This window comes from Cuculus canorus, chromosome 2 (assembly GCF_017976375.1).
Source record: "Cuculus canorus isolate bCucCan1 chromosome 2, bCucCan1.pri, whole genome shotgun sequence".
NCBI classification, from domain to species: domain Eukaryota; kingdom Metazoa; phylum Chordata; class Aves; order Cuculiformes; family Cuculidae; genus Cuculus; species Cuculus canorus.
In genome coordinates, this window is record NC_071402.1 from 117,669,884 (window position 1) to 117,689,705 (window position 19,822).

The window sequence follows — 19,822 nt, forward strand, 5'->3', positions numbered from 1 at the left end:
TGTGTCCCCCCCGCCCTTTGCCCGAGGCCTGCGAGCGCTCCTCTCGAGCCCGGACCTCGAGCCCGGATTGGTCCCGCCTCCTCGGCTGCCCCGCCCCTTGCCTGCGCATGCCCGCCTCGAGCCCTTCCCTCAGCTCCCCCCGCCCCCACCTCCGTCGCCGTCACTGGCCCCGCCTCCGGCTCCCTCCGCCCCGCGCTCCCGCGCCGCACTGGGATGGTGACGGCGGCGGCGGGAGGAGGCAGAGCCCGGCCGAGCGAGGAGGAGGAGGAGGAGGTGGAGGAGGCGACGGCGGCTGCGGTGGCGGTGGCGTGGGGGCGGGGCAGTCAGTGAGGAGCACTGAGGGAGCGGGGCGGGGTCCGCCCCTCCCCTGTCCAGCCTCCCTCCCCGCTCGCGCTCCTCCCCGCTCCCTCCCCCCTCCCCTCCCCGCTCCCCGCGCGCGCTCCTCCCTCCTGCCCCCGCCCCTCCCCTCTTTCTCCCCCCTCCCCTCCCCGCTCCCCGCGCGCGCTCCTCCCTCCTGCCCCCGCCCCTCCCCGCTCCCCGCACGCGCCGGGCTGCGCGGCTGCGAGGGAGCCCCGGGTGCAAACATGGCGGAGCCCTCGGCCCCCGAGCACAAGCACAAACCCGCCGCCAACTCCGTGGCGCCACTCGGTAGCCGCGGCGGAGCGGCGGCGGCTGCTGGGGGCCCCCCGTCAGGAGGAGGAGGAGGTGGTGGCGGCGGCCTGTCGGGGGGCCTGTCGCAGCCGGCGGGCTGGCAGTCGCTCCTCTCCTTCACCATCCTTTTCCTGGCCTGGCTGGCCGGATTCAGTTCCCGCCTCTTCGCCGTTATCCGCTTCGAGAGCATCATCCACGAGTTCGACCCCTGGTGAGCGCCCCTCGCCGGACGGGACGGGCAGGCGGGAAAAGACACCCCTTCCTCCTCCCCTTCATCACCTTGGTGGGGACGGGGGGGCGCCCCGCGGGCTCCACCAAGTAGTTCCCGAGGTGGGAAAAGGGTGAGGGGGGCGGCGGGGACGGGCGCTTCGGTGTCCCCGCAAGGAGGGAAGGAGGTTCCCACACAGAATAACGCCTGGTTGGAAGGGACTTTAGGGATCGTCTGGCAGGGAAGCGACGAGGACAGGCGCTTTGGTGCCCCCGCAGGGAGGGAAGGAGGCTCCCACACAGAGTAATGCCAGGTTGGAAGAGACTTCGGCGATCATCTGGCGGGGACGGGCGCTTTGGTGTCTCCTCAGATAGGGAGGCAGGGTGGGAACGCGGTGCGGACACTTCAGGGACTGTCGTCGTTCCCCTCTCCAGAGAATGTCAGGTGGGAAGGGACCTCGGGGGTCGTCTGGTGCAACTTTTTAGATGATGTATAGTTTAAATGAGGGGGCCTAGAAGAAGCTTGTCGAGCTGAACCTTAAAAGTGTGCAGCGTAGAGGAATTGGGTTAGGTTGGGCATTAGGAAAAGGTTCTTCACCCAGAGGGTGGTGGAGCACTGGAACAGGCTCCCACGGAGCCAAGCCTGGCAGTATTCAAGGAGCATTTGGACAATGCCCTCAGACACATGGTGTGAATGTTGGGGCGGTCTGTGCAGGGATGGGAGAAGAACTCGATGATCCTTGTGGGTCCTTTCTAACTCAGGTGATTCTATGACTCTACCGCTTCCCTGGGGAGATCATTCCACTGTTTGACTCCGCCAGAGTTGTGCGGTCTGGACGCGGTAGAGTTGCGGTAGGACGCGCTGCAGGGGGGGAGCACGGGGAAAGTTGTGGAGCTGTCAGGGAGGCGGGGTGCCAGGCAGGAATCGGGCGCTCCAGAGCCCGCCGGTGTGATTGGAACGGTTTTACCAAACGTGACTGACGCCCGGATCCCCCGCGTTGGTCTCCAGATGTGCGGGGCGGCTTCCCGGAGCGGTGTTTCCTAAGAGCCTTCGTCGGCCGGGGAGGGAGGAGGGCGAGGAATGCGCTGCAGGAAGTAATCTTCGTAAAAGTGACTTGAGGGATTACAGTGAAATGGGTGACATTGATTTACTGCCAGGTGTTTCAAAGCCGTGTTTCTGAGCTCAAGGACTTTTTGCTGTTTCCCACGCATCTTGATTTTTCTAAGGATTGTGTTTCCTCTTCTAGAAGCTGTGTGTTCTTTTTCCCTGTTGGAGTGGACTAAAACCATTTTATGTATAAGATCAAGAAACACTGTGCTCATTCCTTGCAGCAAGGCAAAGTGAAAGATGAAGGAACTTGTGGGGCAGTTTTTTTAATGCAAAAACGTGGCAATGAATTTTTATATTACTGGCTATTTCATCCTAGAAATCCGTGGGGTTTTTTAGAACTTTCAGTAGAGTAAGCAGCAGATGACTTTAGAATAATGATTTCTCTGTTTTTAATTTAAAATTTTATGTCTTGGATCTTATTGTTCATTGCCTGAAGGAAGGAGATGCTTCATTTTGAAGTGCATGGTAGATACTCTTGTGTCAAACTTAATCTAAAATTATTACTGAAATTGTACTTATCTGCAAAGCATGCACTCCACTTTGATAGTTTCAAAAGCACAACTTCCTCTTTTTCTGATGTTTTTTTCCCCTCCTTGCCCCCCTCCCTCAATGTAATCCATTCACAAATCATGGCTGAGAGTAGTGGATAGAGAACAAGGAATTGCTTTGTCTTTAAATGCTGTCTGAAGTAATACATGTTTTGTGATGTGAAAGCCAAATATCTCAAAATATCTTCGAAACATCAAGTAATTGCCCATAATTTAAGTATTTTTTTCCATGCAAACACAAATGAGTGGAAGGAATGTAAACATTCTATTAATAAAGTTAACAAGGGGGGTGGCACAGTTAAACACATCTGCAGTGAGACTATTAACCTGGAGTTGCATCCTGGGGACTAGTTTGCAGGTTGTTCATGTCTAAACTTAAGCAAAAATATTTTCTTTTCTGTCACGAAGGAAATTTTTTTTAAGCATACAACTTACATTTCTGTACAGCTCTATCTGATTTTTATAATCAAAGGTCATCCTTGTATGAATTAAAATTTTATAGTGTTGATTTGTGTAACTTCTGTCACTAAGCCTTGAAGGACATAAAAAAGGTGCTGTGGGAGTTAAGTTCATAGCCATGATATGGTTGTGAAGATAAACTTCTGGTTTAAGCAGTGTATGAGTTGATGCAAAGTCATCTTCCTGAGTATACAAAGAGAAGGCATTGCTGCCTATGCTGCTGTGTGTACCTTTGCTAATTAGAGAATAGATGAAGTTGACAAAACTCATTGATTTTAATGCAGGTCTGTGAGAAGTAGTTGAAATGTTAAGAATCATGCCAGTGTCATGTTGCTGCACGCCAGAAATGGTAGAGGCAAATGCACTTAAGTTAATTACTAGGAAAGAGAACCTAAAATGGTAGAAACTAGGTAACAAAACAGAGCTGTCTCTTATTTCAGCAGCAATATTGGTGGAAAGAGTGAAAAATTATGTTGCTTCTAAATACTGCTGAGTAACTAGTTAGGAATGGTTTCTCACAGTTGTAAGGGTCTTACAAGTCTGAATCTAATGTGGGAAAGGAGCTTATGAAAAGAGATTAGAAGCAGTGCTCTATTTTTATTTTTTTAACCACTTCTTTAGCAGCTTGTCCAGGTAAACTGGATTTTTAATTTTTTTTTTCCAGGACAGTGACTGTAGTATTTGGTGGTGAAACAGTTACGTGGTTTTCTCTATTCCTTTGCCTTCCTATGTCAGGCTTGCATAGGTTATCTTGCAGTGTATTGATATGTCATTTATTCTCTAGTATTAATTTTGTGATCAAGGGGGAAAGCTGGGGTATATTTGATAAAATGAGGAGCATTGGGAAAATGTTATTTTTTTGAATGGAAAAATATTGTTGTCTTTAAGATGTGAAAAGCTTTCTCGTCTGCTGAGGAATCTAGTTTTCTGGTATGGACATAGAAATGTGGGAGATCTGGGGTGGAAAGAAAGGGAGTTTTGTCTTGGGTTTTCTGCATATTAATTGAACCAAATACTACTTTTTTTCTTCTAATGTTGCTTTCAAGCTTCATTTCTGACAGTAAAGTTAGGTTTTGATTTGGGGAGTGGGAGGTTTGCTTGTTTTGTAAAATTAGCCTCCAAGTCTTACACCAGTTGGCAGTTCTTCCAGAAATGACCCAAATGTAGTACAGGAGGCCAAGGCAGTAGAGAGAAGACAGCTTTTGCTTTTGATCTCCATTATAATACAAAGCCTGCATGAAGAAAAAATAAACTGGTGGTTTGAAGTCACCATACTGTCACTTACAAATTTGTAACCTGTTCTTTATTACTCAGGTTACTGCGGGTTATTTTTCATACTTAATACCTCCTTTGTGTAGCATTGCCACTTTATTTTGTTTTATTTCTCATGCTTTCTTTATTTTCTATACTTGAGCTGGTCCAGAAACTGGAAAATATGTGTGTTTTTTTGGCAGCTCTTAGGTCAGGTGAGCTCATATGTGAAGTCAATCGGCGTTGACTTGAAGCTGTGCTATTGACAGGCCTCCAGCATTTAACTTCAGGGCTCCATTATGAGGTCAAGAACTTGAAACATGGACAGTGATGGTACATCAAGAGGGATAGGTTTCCTAGCCTATGAAATTTGGTTCATCTGTTGACTGGTTTGGCAGTTGGATGGACCAGGGGAATAATTTGAGTTCTGCAAGTGCCCAGTGAAAGCTTTTCATGAATGTGCAGCAGCATCTTTAAGTCACTTATCAAGAGAGGTCATTCTTTATGTCAGATGTTGCCTTAAATGCCAGCATGGCTGCTGAATAAAGGCAACCGAAATTATGGAGTATTTAAACAGGAACCACTTCTTGCAACTCTAGCATGCCTGTGTGCCATTTCATTTGGCTGCTCCTGTCGTATATATTACACACATAATAATCTATATGCTGCTAACTAAAGCAGTAACAAACTTGGGTACATCAGTAATTTTCAGGGACTGCTATCAAAATAGTAACACTTGTTCTTTTTGCACAGTTGTTATGCTTCTCACACATGTGACTTAATGGTATCTGAATCATTTATCATAGCCTATGACATTAGATCAAACTCTTGTCTTTCCCTGAGAATTAAAACCAGTTACCTTAGTAGTGAAGAGATGCCTTATGCTGGACTGCAGAATCTGGTGTCTGAGCCTTAGACTCTCTGTACGAATTTACATACACAGGATGGAGCACTGGTGCAGTCTTTGTTGGTTACATTTGCCTACCTGTTACTGCCAGGAATGTCTTCTACTGTCCTGCCAGTTGCTGGTACTGAACAGCACTACCACAGTCTCATGTACCTCTTTGATTTTTCTAAACCAACATCATTGATCACTCAAATCACCAGCTTTTTAACTGCTTTCAGTGACCATTGTTTATCATACCTCACTGAGGTAACATAACTGTGCTGCTGGATAGTATGTTTTGGGTTTATATATATATACATATATATGTGTGTGTGATAACAATCCACTTTCTCATCACTGATACCATTAGCTACCATTAGCGGACTTCAGTGAGTGGGTATGAATTTGTGAAAATAAACACAAGGTTGGTGTCATTGCTTACATTTCAGAGGCAGACAGGTCAAAGGAAGTTAGGATTTTGTCTTTGACACAGGTTTTGCTAGGCTCAAATCATGTTTGCTAAATGGATTGCAACTGGTCATTGCTTGCTTACTAGTGTTTCCTCTTGCTGGGCAAACAGGCAGTAGATTACACAGGAAATGCATTGGTCTTTTTGAGGGAAAGCAGCCACTCATCTCCAAACTGCTGTCTTTCTAGAGGCTTTCAACCTATCACATAATCACATAATCTTGTTGAAGATGAGTACATGAATGTGGATCTGTTTACAAACATTACCCAGCCACTTTCATATTCTTTTCCCAAACACTTGGATTTTTTTTTATCTTCAACAATTTCCTTGGGAAAGCATTTGATTCCAGTCCAGTTTGAATATAACCACTTTGGATTGATTTTGAGTTGAATCAAGTAGGTCCAACTCCTTTCTGCCTTTTTTATTATGGGTAGGAAAGATAGTCTAGCCTGGTCTCCAAATCTGATTTAGTGAGGCCTGTGTGTTTTTGAAAGGCAAGTTTAGAAACTTATGTTCTTGTAGAGTAGCCTGACAGGTGTCTTCCTCTTCTTTTTTTTAAGGAGGAAGGTTCGGATCAGGCATCTCTTTTGATCATTTCTATTTCAATATGACGTGTTGAGAAACTCTGTTGGCACAGGTCAGTCTCTGCCTACGGGAGGTTTCTAGATTATAAATCCTGTATGTCTAGGGACTTGAACGGCCTTTCCTTGTTTGGATACTTGGAGGGTGCTGTTTTGAAGCTAAGTACATTTTTCTACTTTTATACAGTGTTAACAGTCAAGATGATGTGCAGTTGACTGTACTAATCTCTTCTACTGCTTAGGAAATTGCAGGAATAGATAAATATTAGAAATTTAATGGAAGGCAGACAATCTGGAAAAAGACCATTGGGCAAAGTTGTAGGCATAGCAGAGACTGCTTTGTGAGTGGGGAGACCTCATGCCAGGTTTGATCAGTTAGACTGATGTAGCTGAAAAGCACTTCACCATTTGACTTCAAAATAACATTCATATAAGAATCTAACCTCTGCTCCATCTCTACTATTGTTTTCTACCATCTTTACTTAACAGCTACTGTTTCTTTCCTCACTTGCGCAACTTCTAATTGGGGTGGAGACCTCATCAAACTTCGTGTGAGTGCAGTAATGGCGTTATGCATGAGAGTGTAGGAGGGACAGTGTTCATAAAGCATGTGGAGAGTGTGGTTGAGTACAGAGACTATCCCTACAGTGTCTTTCTGGAAAACATAGGAGGTGAGACAGAATGCTTGCAAAGCGTTGACTCTTCTGTTGATTTGTGGATAACAGGATGAAACCTGAAAAGGAAAAGGTATTGGAATGTTTTATGTAGGCTGGGTCAAACTGAACTGGCAATTTTAGCTTTTAATGCCATCTTTGGGGAAAAAAAAAAAAAGTCTTCAGCAAATACTCACAAAAACACTTGACTATCTAGAGCAAATGCTATGATGAAAATCCTTGAATGGACTTTTCTTGGCAGATATCCTATTGTTTGAGCAGCTTAATGTGTTCTGTTTCTTTAAAGAGAAGTTTGATTTGTTTACATAAGGTGAGTGTGTTTTATAAGGGTTACTTTTTCTTCCTGTCATTCTCTCTCTAATAGTCTCTGGGTTTGGCAGCTTGTAATCCTCATGTTTTTAAATCTGTCTCCTGTTGAACTGGAGAGGTAAGGGGAGAATAAAAATTTTGGAGAGTAAAACAAGCAGGAAAATTAAAAATTCTACAGGATACTAATAGTTTTGAAATGGGTTGGGGGTAGGCTGGGTTTAGGCTGTTCTGCGGGGATGTCTTCTGATTCAGTGAGGTTATTTCTCATTTGATGTCTAGCTATGCATATGCTGCAGAGTTTCCTCCTTAATTTTTGAAAATTCTGGTTTTGCAGGCCCTTTGAGGTGCATTTGTACTGACATTTAGGGCTAATCCTGAGGGCTTCTTTCTACTTAGCAGAGCCATTAAAGCTGCTGCTTTCTGAGCCTCAGGAGCCTGTACCCTGTAGCGGGGCATGTGCAGATGTTTTTATTATTAATAACTTTTTTAGCAAAACTTCTGTCAATCTTACTACTTACTTGGAGAACAAAGTGAATTTAGGAGAAGTATTACGACAAGAATTGCCATAGTCTTTCTGTGCTTTACATCTGCAGTAAATTTCATAGTTTGTGCAACGGACAGACTTTATTTCTAGCTCTGTCGCTGAGCAGAGATTGTGGTCTTTATCTGAGCTGTTGCTGGGAGTCATACTCAGGTATTTTTAATGTGGGTAGCCGGTAGGTCTGCGCTAGAGAGGTATCATGAAATTGACCCTAATTCTGCACCACACTGTACATAAGTTGAAGCAGCCTGAGGAGTGAATTTAAGAATATAGATACAAACAAAATAGATCAGCTGCTATATTTCTCAACTTACTGCTGCTTTACCGGGGTAAGAGCTTCTTTGGCATATGGAGAATTAAATGCTTCCTATACTTTAAAAGTTGTTGCTATTAAGTGAGGCAATATCCCTGTGCTTTAGAGAAATTGTCTATTTCAAACAAGGAATAACTGAGTGTTTGTACAGGAGTGCTTGTGAGAGGAGGAAACTTTAAAATGCCTGTCTCATATGGAAGACCCAAGTCTGGCCACATATGCTACTTGCTAAAGAGCTTGTCTAATATAAGTGACTGGTGTGTATGGACTGTAATGAGGATTGCTTCTGGGTGTTGCAGTGTTTATTATATTTTCTATGGCAGTGGGTTTATACGGGTTATGTCAGTTTGTTTGCTAAAGAGCATGTTTGAGTTCTGTTTGGCTGATAATCCATGAAGACGGAACTGTAAAACACCTTTTTGAAACTTCCCTTACTTGGAAAAAACCAAACAAAAAAAACTGGGAAACTGCATTGTAACTGAGGATGTCAGTTTAGTTTGATTTATTGAATTTTGGTGGGTGGTGTTAATAGGATTGCTCTTATCTTCTAGATTGTTATACACTGTATCGGTTACATCTATTTAAAGAGTGGCTCACAGTAAGTATGGGCACTATCTATCATGTTTGAATGGTGAATGGATTTTGCAGAAGGGAAAAATAGCATGTAATTATGTAATTTTAAACTGTTCCAGCACGTGTGGCTGGGTAGCCTACATTTTGTGAGTTCTTCGGGTTTTTTTTCAGTCTTCGTGTTCATTTTTTGCTCTTGTTATACTATAAAAGGTAGCCAGCTCCATCGGGTGCAATTGAAAGGAAATCTAGGTATGGAAAGCACCTCTTTGAGGATGCAGCTGACTGGGAAGGCCACATATTGAGCAGAATACTTGTGTGCTATAGCCAGAGGATTAAAAAATACAGCAATGCATTTTCTTGATGCAGAAGCAAAACATAATAAAACAAGCCTGGTTGTCCTGAATACTTTTCTTTGTCTATGTTTATCCAGCTTTTTTCTGTTCTGTAGTCTGTTGTATATATTGAATGTGCTTCCTTCCTATTCTAATCTTATCCCAAGCAGTATTTGAAAGTTCAGTTGAATAACTTAGAATTTCATAAATATTATTTGGAATGTATATTTTGATAAAGACAGTTTCATATTCACAGTTGAAAAATTTAAAGTTTATCATTTGGATATTAAAGCCCTTTAAAATGCATTTAGTTCTTTCTCTGGCAATACGTAAAATGCTTAAAGTTGGAATTATTCTAATTTAGAAAGTGAAACAAAATTTTAGCTTCACCATTATTATGTTGATGTTAACAATGGAAATAAATAGGCATCTTTTTGGCTCACTTTCCTGTAGAACAAGAGTCACGAAAGCCAATGCAGTGTTTGAGTTTTCCAAAAAGTTGCATAATGCTGCTGTTTTGACTATTTTGTCTTATACAGGTGACTAGGGTGATTTATCTGATGTCAGATGTCTGAAGTAATATTTGAAAACTGTTGCAAGTGTCTCACTATTCATTTTACTCTGTAACAGGTTTAATCTTTCATTTGCCAAATGGAAAATGGATTTTAACACTGGAAAAACTAACTTAAACATTTGCCACAGTATCTTAATTTGTGATGTCTCAGGTCAGCTAGTAATGACAAATGTAATTTTTCTGCTGTGGCTAAACATGTTCAGGAGCCAAGGAATTTTTAGTGCTTTAATTTTGTAATCCACCACTTCTTCATGAATGCTCCCTCCACCCTCCTGCAGTGAAGACCAATTTTTGCTTGGGAGAAGACTGGAAAATGTTTTGTGTCAAATGTGTCATGATTGTAACTGTTTCAGTGTTGAATTTTATTTTATAGCTTCTGCTTTAGTAATTCAATTTCAACAGTCCTTTTTGCCTTATGCGTCCATCATACTCTGGTTTCAGCACATGATTCTTAGGCACGTCATGGTTGTTGGTTTGTGATAGCATGTTCCATACAGTGCTGTCTGCCGTCTCCTTTCAGGATTATCTTCAAGAAGAAAAAGCCAAGGAACAGTTTTAGATGTTGAATGGTACTTTTACCTGGGAAGTTAAGCAGTGAATTTTGCTATCTCAGTATCTAATATGCTGTGCTGGAGTACCAGTGGATATCATTTGCATGTTGGGAAACACATAGATGGTGATTCCGAAGGTACCTCCAGCAAGTTGCTGTGGCTGATAAGACAGTGGTTCGGAGTGTTTTGAGTAAAGTCTGGCTCTGAATATCTACAGTATCACAAGGTGCTGCTGAGCTTGCCTTCACCAGTATAAATTTGCCTTATTTTCATCCAATTGAGTAGTTCCCCTGAATTTCCTATCACCTGCTGGACATTTTGTGAGATAGTTTTCTGCTGCTTTAACAAGCTAAGGTATCTCGTGGAAATCTGATAAGTGCAGGTGTCAGGATCTGCAGGTGGATGCAGGGAAAGGGAGACTCCCCTTCTCCAGTGGCAATGAGCACATCTTGTAGTCTCATCCAATCTCAAATATCCATGAGTTCTCTGACTAGTAGAACATGGGTTATTGAGGGATGAACACTTCAATATTTTCTGCTAAAGCTCTTCTGCTGTGCTGTAACTGTTTAGAAGTTCTGCCAGAAATAAGATTGTTACTGCTTAAATGGTTGTGCAGGATGTTGGGGATGTAGAGCCACATGCCTTTGCATCCTTTTTCTGTATCAGGAAGGCTAACTCTAGTTTTCCAATTTAAATGCACGTTTGTGGGGAGAAAGTTGAGAGGACATACAGTCTGGTGGGATTTGAAGCAAAGTGAGGAGAAAGAAGACTTGGAATTGTGTGACCTGAGAACTATCTCCTGAGAACTTCTGCTAGGTCTTTCCTGACAACTCTCATGTATCCCTGGCAATGCACCTCTTTTCAACCCTGCCTGAATAGCAACTGATCCTCTTGCTTTAGTATCCTTCTTTGCCCGTTCCTTTTCATGCATAACCAGACATTCATTTTACCTTAACCTGTTTTATCTGGCAGTGGAGCAGAATGGTACCTCAAGTCAGTACTTCTTATTTAGCAAAATGAGGTTAGAAGTTGAATTCATCCCTTTTACTGCTTGCTACTATCAAATAGAAGGGTTGTAGCTACCAAACCAACTGTGGCCAACTGGTGAAGGAGGTGATATTTTTTGGAAGGGACATGCTTCCAGACATATAATACACAAGGCAATGGTGGGTGTAGTCTGTAAATGTTTCCATAATAGCACTTGTGACAGAAAGGCATCACAGCTTTGAAGCATATGTGTGTAATATTAAGCCTAGCTCATCTTGACCGTGTTGCCCCACTTCTGGATTTTTATTGTATTTTATTATTTCAAAAGCCACTTTTAAGTTCACTTTTAAACATGAATTAGACTTTACTGAAGTGACAAAGGAGCACAGTGGAATAGTTTGGTAGCTACAATATAGTAAAATACTAGGAATTCCATCACGTAATGGGAAAGCAAACATGTAACTTTAATTTCACATTATACATGGCTGGAATTTAATTATAAATACTTTCTTAAATGCCGAGCACTACAGTCACTGCAGTACACAATCTCTAGTATTTCTGTGAGGATACCTAATAAAAACTAAATAAACTTTTGTTTTTAAAGTTCTGTTTCTTGTGCATAGTCTTCAAAGAAACATTGGTAACTGCTAGGTATACTTCTTAACAGGTTGAATTAAATTCAGTGAAAACTTGCATTTTTGTTTTGATATAGGTTTATTTGAAACAGTATGAAAGATATAAAATAAATATAGCTAATAACTGATTTTTAATTCTGCTTGCCACACTTATTTTGGAATAAAGCGGACATTGAAAGTGAATCAAGAATGCAGAATATAATTAGAAAGATAAACTCCACTCTGTGTATTGTAGGGAAGGATGAAGACTGCATTCGGTTGGTATCTACTTTCCTGATCTTTTTTGATTTTATTGGTGACATCGTGTTCCCACATCAGTTTCCTCCAGTATGAGAATATGCAGTCACTTTGCAAGCAGCTGGAGGTCTTTCTGACCTCAGCTGGAGACCACCATCTCTTCTGTTGGACTGTAGTAATAGATCATGTGAGTACTCCTAATCTGATTCAGAGAAAAATCAGGTGAAATAGTTTAAATTGTCTTTAGAGAGGTTTGCTTTTTAGCTGTGATTTGAACTAATTTGTCTAATTTGGCACAGAAGCACTCCTTTTGACTCAAAAAGCTCAGTTGAAGGATAACTGCTACAGTTAAATTTGAGTGTGCAGTTCGATACAAGGTATCTTGGAATTGTGTATCTCCCCCCACCTCTTACTCCTCCTAACCTTTTGCATTTTGGGCCACATTAATTCCTTTTCCTTTTCAGGTTTATTTGATTAGGGCATAGTTAGATCTACCTCTAGGTTTTTGTTTGCTTAGGTCTGCAGTTGCCTATGTATGTACGTACCAACAGCAGAAAATTGCCTGATGAATGCAATATTTATGCCTGTGTCAAGTTACTGAAGGGTTAAGCAGAATTTGAGCAGACATAAAGTTAGATGAAATTAGGTCTTTAACCTGGATTCAATCACCGGACAGATATTGTTCAAGTTAGACAAACTCTCTGATTCTGCTCTGATGAGGCTTTGTATTATCCAGTCTGAAACATTAATTTTTATTTTTTCAACATTCATTGTAGTAAAAAGTCAATATTGTAACAGATGGAGCTGAACAGGTGCACTATGAGAGGTTCTGCTTCTTGGGCTAAAAATGATATACATTCAGAAAGGACGATTGAAAGAAAGCATAGTCAGATAATTTGGGTAACCAAAGCTAGATTCAGGAGGAAGAATAACAGCAGGTGCATTAGGAGGTGTACTAAAAAGCAAATGCTTAAGGAATGTTGGATGAAACACCACCTTCTTTTAACTTGCTGAACTGACTCAGACTGAAGGCATGCAAGCATAACACTTAAGAATTTTTTTAATTTCTGTAAACTAACGAAAAACTATGTTGACATAGTCTGTACAGAGTGGTTTGATATCTCATGTCTGATTCTGGCTGGACCTACTCTTCCTAATGTTACACAAGTTCAAGCAACAGGCTGTCAGTAATTCAGGGGAAGAACACAGTCATTTCTAAAGTAGTAGCTAAAGCTATTCTACAGTGCTATAACTGTTTAAATGTTCTGCCAAAAAGAAGATTGTCATTACTTAAATGATAATACGGGATATTGGGAATCCTGAGCCTTTCTAAAGGCCCTATGTACTTTTTACTGTTTCGTATCTTACAGGGTAGAAGCAAGCTGCCAGGCCACCTTGCGTCTGGACAAATTCCTTAAAATTCCAATTAATGGGAACTTGTGAAGTTGGTTCAACTACATCTTGGTGTCACTAGTACCCCTATGGTTGCCACTGCACTGTAGCGTATAGATGACTTTATTATGTAATAAAGATGATGAGTGATGACCTTACCACATACTCATAAAAAATTACAGTAACCACAGTGATCAAGAAATATCTATTATTTTACTCTGTATTTCAGACTATTACAAAAATTATTATTCTTTTCTGCATACCTATTAGATTTTGCTACAGGATAGAAGGTGGTATCTTTGAGATCCATTTAATAATAGTTCCCTGTATTTGTTTAGGTGTTATATGTTGGTTTGTTCTATAGAAGATGACCGTGAAAAAGAGTGCTTGGGAGCTAGCTGTCCTCTGTTCCAAGTTGCTTCTTGTGAAGCAGTCATGACATTGATTTCTATTATCACATTTCTCACAGAGAACATATTTTGCTTCTTAAAATATATTATTCAGCTAACTGCCTTTTGCATTCCATCCTGCTGACCAGATCCTCGTGTACTGCTTTCATCTCAGAAGGTCCTGAAGTTCAGCTGCCTCCATGTTAAAAACCAGTACAGCACGAATGTCTTGTCTTCTGGAAGAAACATCCTTCTTGAACACATTTCTGAATTTGGTGCAAAGCCTTCAGAGTGGCAAGATTCAAGGCTAACGTGCCACAGAGTAGCCCAGTAGCACTCAAATAAAAGCAGATATAAGACTATGGGGCGTTTTGAATTTGTGGAGTTCGTGGTAGTTAATATGGTATTGAGCAGAGAACTGGTGCCTCTCAAGAAGTTGATGCTGTCAAAAGATAGGGAACCAAATATAGTGTGGTATCTGCAGTGAATTGGAGAAGAAAATGAGCATTCAATTCTCCTGTACGGGAATTTTGAATGATTCTGTTTGCATCGTGTCATTGAAACCTCTTGAGAATTTTGACTGTCCCAAGAAAAAATAGCATCATCTCTTTCTTCTGAGGTCTAAAATATTGTTAAATGTTATGAATGACAAACCTCACTTGTGAAGTATGTCTTCTAGTATTGGTAAAACTACCTGTTTTCTTAATAATTTGCCTTGAGACATTCAACAGTTCAAAAGCAAGAAAGAAAGATTCATGAAAAAGCCTAATCCCTCAGCAGAAGTGTCTGAAACTGTAGGCAGATATATGGCCACTATGGTGATGATGGAGAGCATATTGTGGCTTCAGATGTGGTTCGTTGTGTGAAAAGTACAAGCTGTGGTCATGGAATGCTGTAAAAAGCTTGCAGCTCTTTAGCAAAAATATTGAAGATGCCCTAGGCTCTCTGAAGAAGTTAGAGTGACTGTATGCTCCCTGTAGAATTTCATATCATTAAGGTACTGGTGGCATGCGGTTCCCAATTTTAGCACTTGCTAAGCATGACATATTATTGTAAGCAGCAAAAATACCATGCCAAGTAGTGGCAGTAGGAACACTGTAATCCTTCTTAAACACATTGGGGACGTTCTGATATTTTTAGTGGTTTATTCTGTAACCATTCTGGTCTTCTTCAGGATTTCCACTGAGCGTGGTTGAATGTTGGACCTAAAAAAATAGTTGCCCTTCTGACTGTGCCATCCAGTTTTGTTTTGTTTTTTTAATTCCTGGGCTTCCTACTGTTCTTCCATAGGGGAGTATTCCAGTGTTATTAAGAACAGGAAGAGTTCTGTTGCTTGGCTGGATTCTAGGAACAGAAATTACTCCTTCCTTTGACTCAGAATGATAGTACTGTTGTCAATTTTCTTACCAAACGTTAGACTTTGGGATGACAGCTTGCAGGACGTGTACTTCTCTTTTCAAATGGCCCTACCTGCAACAAAGGCCCTAAAGATCAGTTGCGCCTCTCTAAATGTGGGACACGCTTGGAAGCTTTCACTAACTACTTCAAATTAGCTTGGGCTTATCTCAGAATACAAAGAATAAGGATACATATGTATATATAGAGAGATAAAATAATGAAGAATAAACCATCAAAAAAATCCACATTTAACCCCCTAAAATGATAGAATTTAGGACAATATTAAATTCTATATCAGCCAAAGCTTTTCTTTTACCTTTCTCATGGACTTAATATCTTTTTCAATTAACTTTTTCAGTCAACATCTTGTCACAGTTCTTACATGTAGAACATGAGTAGGGTTAATGTGTTCATGGGTCCTGGATGTTTGTTGTCCAGTGAGGTGCAGAAGCTCCAGATGAGTTTGCAAAGTGGTGATCTCTTGCACATAAAACTACGGTAGATGTGCATCTAGAGAAATTTCAGAAAAGATTTGTGGACACAAGTACTTGATTACATATAAATATTGTAGTTGGGGACAATTAATGCAGTATTATCTTTGTTTGTATTAGATTTAAGACCTAGTAAAACCCTTCTGCTGATATCAGCCTAAGTAAAAAAGAAAGGAACATTAGCCTTTCCTGAAATAAAGTTGCTTGGTTGCACTTCCATTTTGCAGAGTTGTCAGTCACGCACGTAGAGCTCAGTGTATTCTTACTCTGACATGTGTAACACCTTGGGTTTGGCTTGTGGATGGTAGGAGAGGTTCTTTACCTGCCATAAGTTATTTTGTCTACAGGTATTGCTGGTGCAAAATTCTGACCTTGATTGGTTGAAACTGGTTTAAATGTCCCTACATATTTTCCAAGCTTGTAAACTCAACCGAAGTAAACATTTTTGTGAAGAGAAATACTGCTGAAGTGCATTGAATTCATTATATATGATTGATGGGGTACTACCATTTTAAAAACCATATGCATAACTCATTGTGGTAATTGCTTATTCGTAGGTAGAGACTTCAGAATAAGACTTTCAGGATGTTGTGCTTCTAGTATAAGGTGTTTTAAAATTTGATACAAAATACTGCATATATGTTTCTTCATTTTAGTGGAAGTTACTGAACTTTTTCATTAGGCTTTCCTTGAAAGTGTTACACTGAATAATTTCTTGCTTTGGATGCAAAGAGTATGTCGGATATGGAGTCGATCTGCAGCTATCTTCTTCAAGAATCTAGACTTGCTATCTCTAATTAGATGCTATATGGCAGAATTGATTCTGTAATCTACATTTGCATTAAGAACTGACTCCTAGAATTGCTCAGATAGCTCGTAATGTTTCAGTTAGTTTGTATCGTGTCATTTCTCCAAGTTTGCAGGTGTGAAAATTCTGTGCATCTGCAGCTGAAGACTTTTAGAGCACAGAAGTGTTTGTAATTGCAGGCTTAGAAAATTTTCAACAGATTCTTCTAGTAAGGAGATTACACGTTCTCAGATGGCTACAGAATGCCAGATAGAAAGTCTAGATGATGGGCAACAGTAACATGAAATTGATAGGGTTTTAGCCAGTCAACAACATTCCCACAAGGAGCAACACTGATCTTGCGCTGTCTTGTAAAGGGAGGGTCAAATTAATTCTTTTGCCATCAGTGTAATTTGCCTTAAATATTTTTAAGATCTGGATAAAGTAGCTGCATTGTTGTTACATGTGTTCTTTTCATTTATGTTCTTACTTTTCTCAAGAGGCTGAATTTTATCTGATTGTTCATCTTAAATAGTACTTTTGTCAAGGAAGTACTAAACTTAGGAATGTCAAAGCCAAAGATGTCTCCCTATAAATATAGCAGTAATTGTTGCTGGGAGAAGTGCTGGAGAATTCTATAGCTCCTGCAAAGAGCGAGTGATTCCTGTGAATAGTATTAACTAATCATCTTGCAGCATTACCTTGTGTCATCAAAAGAGTAGTTCATAGGGTGGAATGAAAATCAAACCCAGGCATGAACAGATAGTTCAGATTATTAACAGTACATAACACGGAACTGAAAACTTTATAGGCTTTATTTTGGAAGTTGCCTAGTTAAGCTTTCCAAATTAATGTTGCTACTAAAAAAAAATATGCCTCTGCTCAGTTATTTTGCTGTTGCTGCTTGTGCTCTGTTCTGTGCCGAAATTGAAATATGCTTTGGAAATGAGAACCAGATCTTTGTTAACTCATCATCTTCAGTTGTCTCCTGAAACAACTATAATGTAGGTATTTCCAACAATGCCTCAAAATTAATGGTACCATGCATACAGTGTTTTTGTGATCATTAAGGCATCTCCCAAAAGGTTCAAACTACAAAACCAGGCTAATCTTATGGTTGGGACTTCAAATTCTGAAATGTACAAAGACTTAGGATTGTCTGATGATTCCTTTAAAGCTTACCTCATAGGAGGAGAGAGTTCAAACTACAAACCTGACAGAAAGAGGCAAGGAGAACAGCAGAGCATCACTTTTCTTCCCAGAACATCAGCTAAAATAAGAAAAGTCAACACTTACTTGTGTTAGTCAGGTTCTGAAGAGCTCTTCTCTGCTGAATGTTAGCAAGCGTGTATCTTCTTTACAACATAGACGAGAACTTGAATACTTTTCTCAGTCTTTCAAGCTAAGTTCTTAATTAGGCATGTGCTTCGCATAATTTTGTTCTTCATTCTTCTCGGATCTGTCTCAAATTGTCTTACCTCAAAGGGATGAGGGAGGATGATAGGGAATCTTGAGAGATGGATGAACAGTTCCCATATGTCAAGATAAGGTCAGTGCGAGGGTCATAGCTTGAAAACGGGATCCTTTCCTCCAGTCTGGTCCTGTCACATAGTACTGCATCCTATTTAGTCACTGTAACCAGCAGTGCACTATTCTTCCTGCTGCTGGAGATGGAAGAACTAGTGAAGGTAGTGACACACAAGCTTAAAATGCAATCTCTACTGAGCACTGGCTGTTCTTGCCTTCATTCTGACTCCTCCTGCAGCTGTAGCCCCTAAATCTCCAGCATGCTGGCAAAGGCAGCGCTACCCCTGATATTTTCAGGGCTGTTCTACACCCCTATGAAACCTATAGATACTGTAACGGTACTGCTGTAGAAATACAATACTGCTGTGTTGCCTTTCAAACACAGTTTGAAAAGTACAAGAAGAGGGTTGCGTGGCTGTTTTTGCAGTACTTACTGTCTGCTAGCAGCTCTCTCCATTCTGGCTGTGGGAAACAGTTTTACAATGTTCAGGCTTGTGGCTAAAGGAGTAGAGCACTTTGAAGTGGATAAGTGGTAGCAGAGCATAATAGTGACTTCGTATGATTGCTAGACCATACTGTTGTCTTGTGTTCTGCCCATTGCTGCCTCTTAGTCACTGTCTGAAGCTGTTTCTGATGTGCAGCATTACTCATCAAGCTTGTCCTTACATATATATGTATTTATAGTGACATTTTAACTTAATTTTGTGTGCAGGTTACCTAGTGGAATGGGCAGTGAATGAGGTTGTTTTTTAAAAAAAGTCAAAATGAGATGCTGTAGTTAAGCTTTTAAATGTAATACAGGTTTCTGTGGTCAGGTTATTTCTTGTTCTTGCCTACAGGTCTTCTCACTGGGAAGAATTAATGTACCTATAGTATTGCTGATAATTTCTACCGTAAAGACATGCCTGGCTGTTTCTGCATGCTTTTCATTTGTAGCAAAAGTAACAAAAAAAGATTGCTTTTTGAAAGAAGTCATTAATAGATTTGTATCTATCCAGAAGTATATTAGGAGGGAAGATTAAATTCTTACCTCTTAAATGATAGAAATACAGCGCTATTATGTTGCCTTTCAATTTTGGTTGATATTTCATCTTATTGAAGACTTAAGGCCACATAACCAAAACACAAGACAGTTGCTCACATCTTTCTGAGGATGGTTGTGAAACTTGACGAGTTCAGAACAGTAGGAGTCAATATGTATCATACTAGCCTATTTCATTACAACTAAACTTTTAATGCTCCAAAAGTAAACATTAGTCATACTTTTGTAGCCTCTGTCAGTTTGAGTCATTGTTTAAAAGTTTGAAAGTAATCTATATTAGTAAATCTTTCTTGTTTCCTTTTTTTTTTTTAAATTCTAGGATAACAGTCCTAGGATAATCTAGGACTGGATTTTCAGTGCATTTTAAGTCTGGTCCATAGCTGGCTGCATTGTATGCTTCCTGTGTAACACAGAACTCCTACTTTGTCTTGTGCCATGCTGCATGCACTTGGCATTAAACAAATTAACAATGGACTTTGTTGTATTAAGATAAGAGGCTAATTTTACAGGTACAGCTTTCATAAATGACATTGTAGTTGACAGTTCAGAACTGGAGAATTAATTCACATTTAGAAATGTAGTCAAATGGGAGTAGTTGCAGGCTTATTAGAAATAAATGTTCACATTGCTGTTTGATACAAACATTTCTAGGTCAGAATGACTGATGTTTATGTGAATTTTCTGACATAACCATGACTAATTACTTTTGAAAGTCCACAGTTTTGTCAATTAACGTATTCTATATAACTGCTTATTTATCATGTAAGATAGTGTTCCTGAGAATACTGCAGTCTCTACTTATTTTTAATGTTACTTGACTAATGCTGTGATAGTTCAGAGAGAGTGGTAACATGCAAATTTGCAGACATCTGGACTTGAATTTCAATTCTTTTTGTTCTTTCACTGT

General features: G+C 40.5%; 1 protein-coding gene across 2 annotated transcripts in view; it reads left to right on the forward strand.

The window, feature by feature from the left end:
* The first annotated feature begins 518 nt into the window (after positions 1 to 518).
* STT3B (STT3 oligosaccharyltransferase complex catalytic subunit B) overlaps positions 519 to 19,822 on the forward strand; it is a 53,316-nt gene continuing 34,012 nt past the window's right edge. Inside the window, exon 1 of one of the 2 annotated variants that reach the window (XM_054060293.1) lies at positions 519 to 862. In XM_054060293.1, the coding sequence (XP_053916268.1) occupies positions 585 to 862 (278 nt within the window). In that variant the 5' untranslated portion in view covers positions 519 to 584. The remainder of the gene's footprint in view (positions 863 to 19,822) is intronic. The other variant, XM_009570381.2, reaches the window with a different exon arrangement.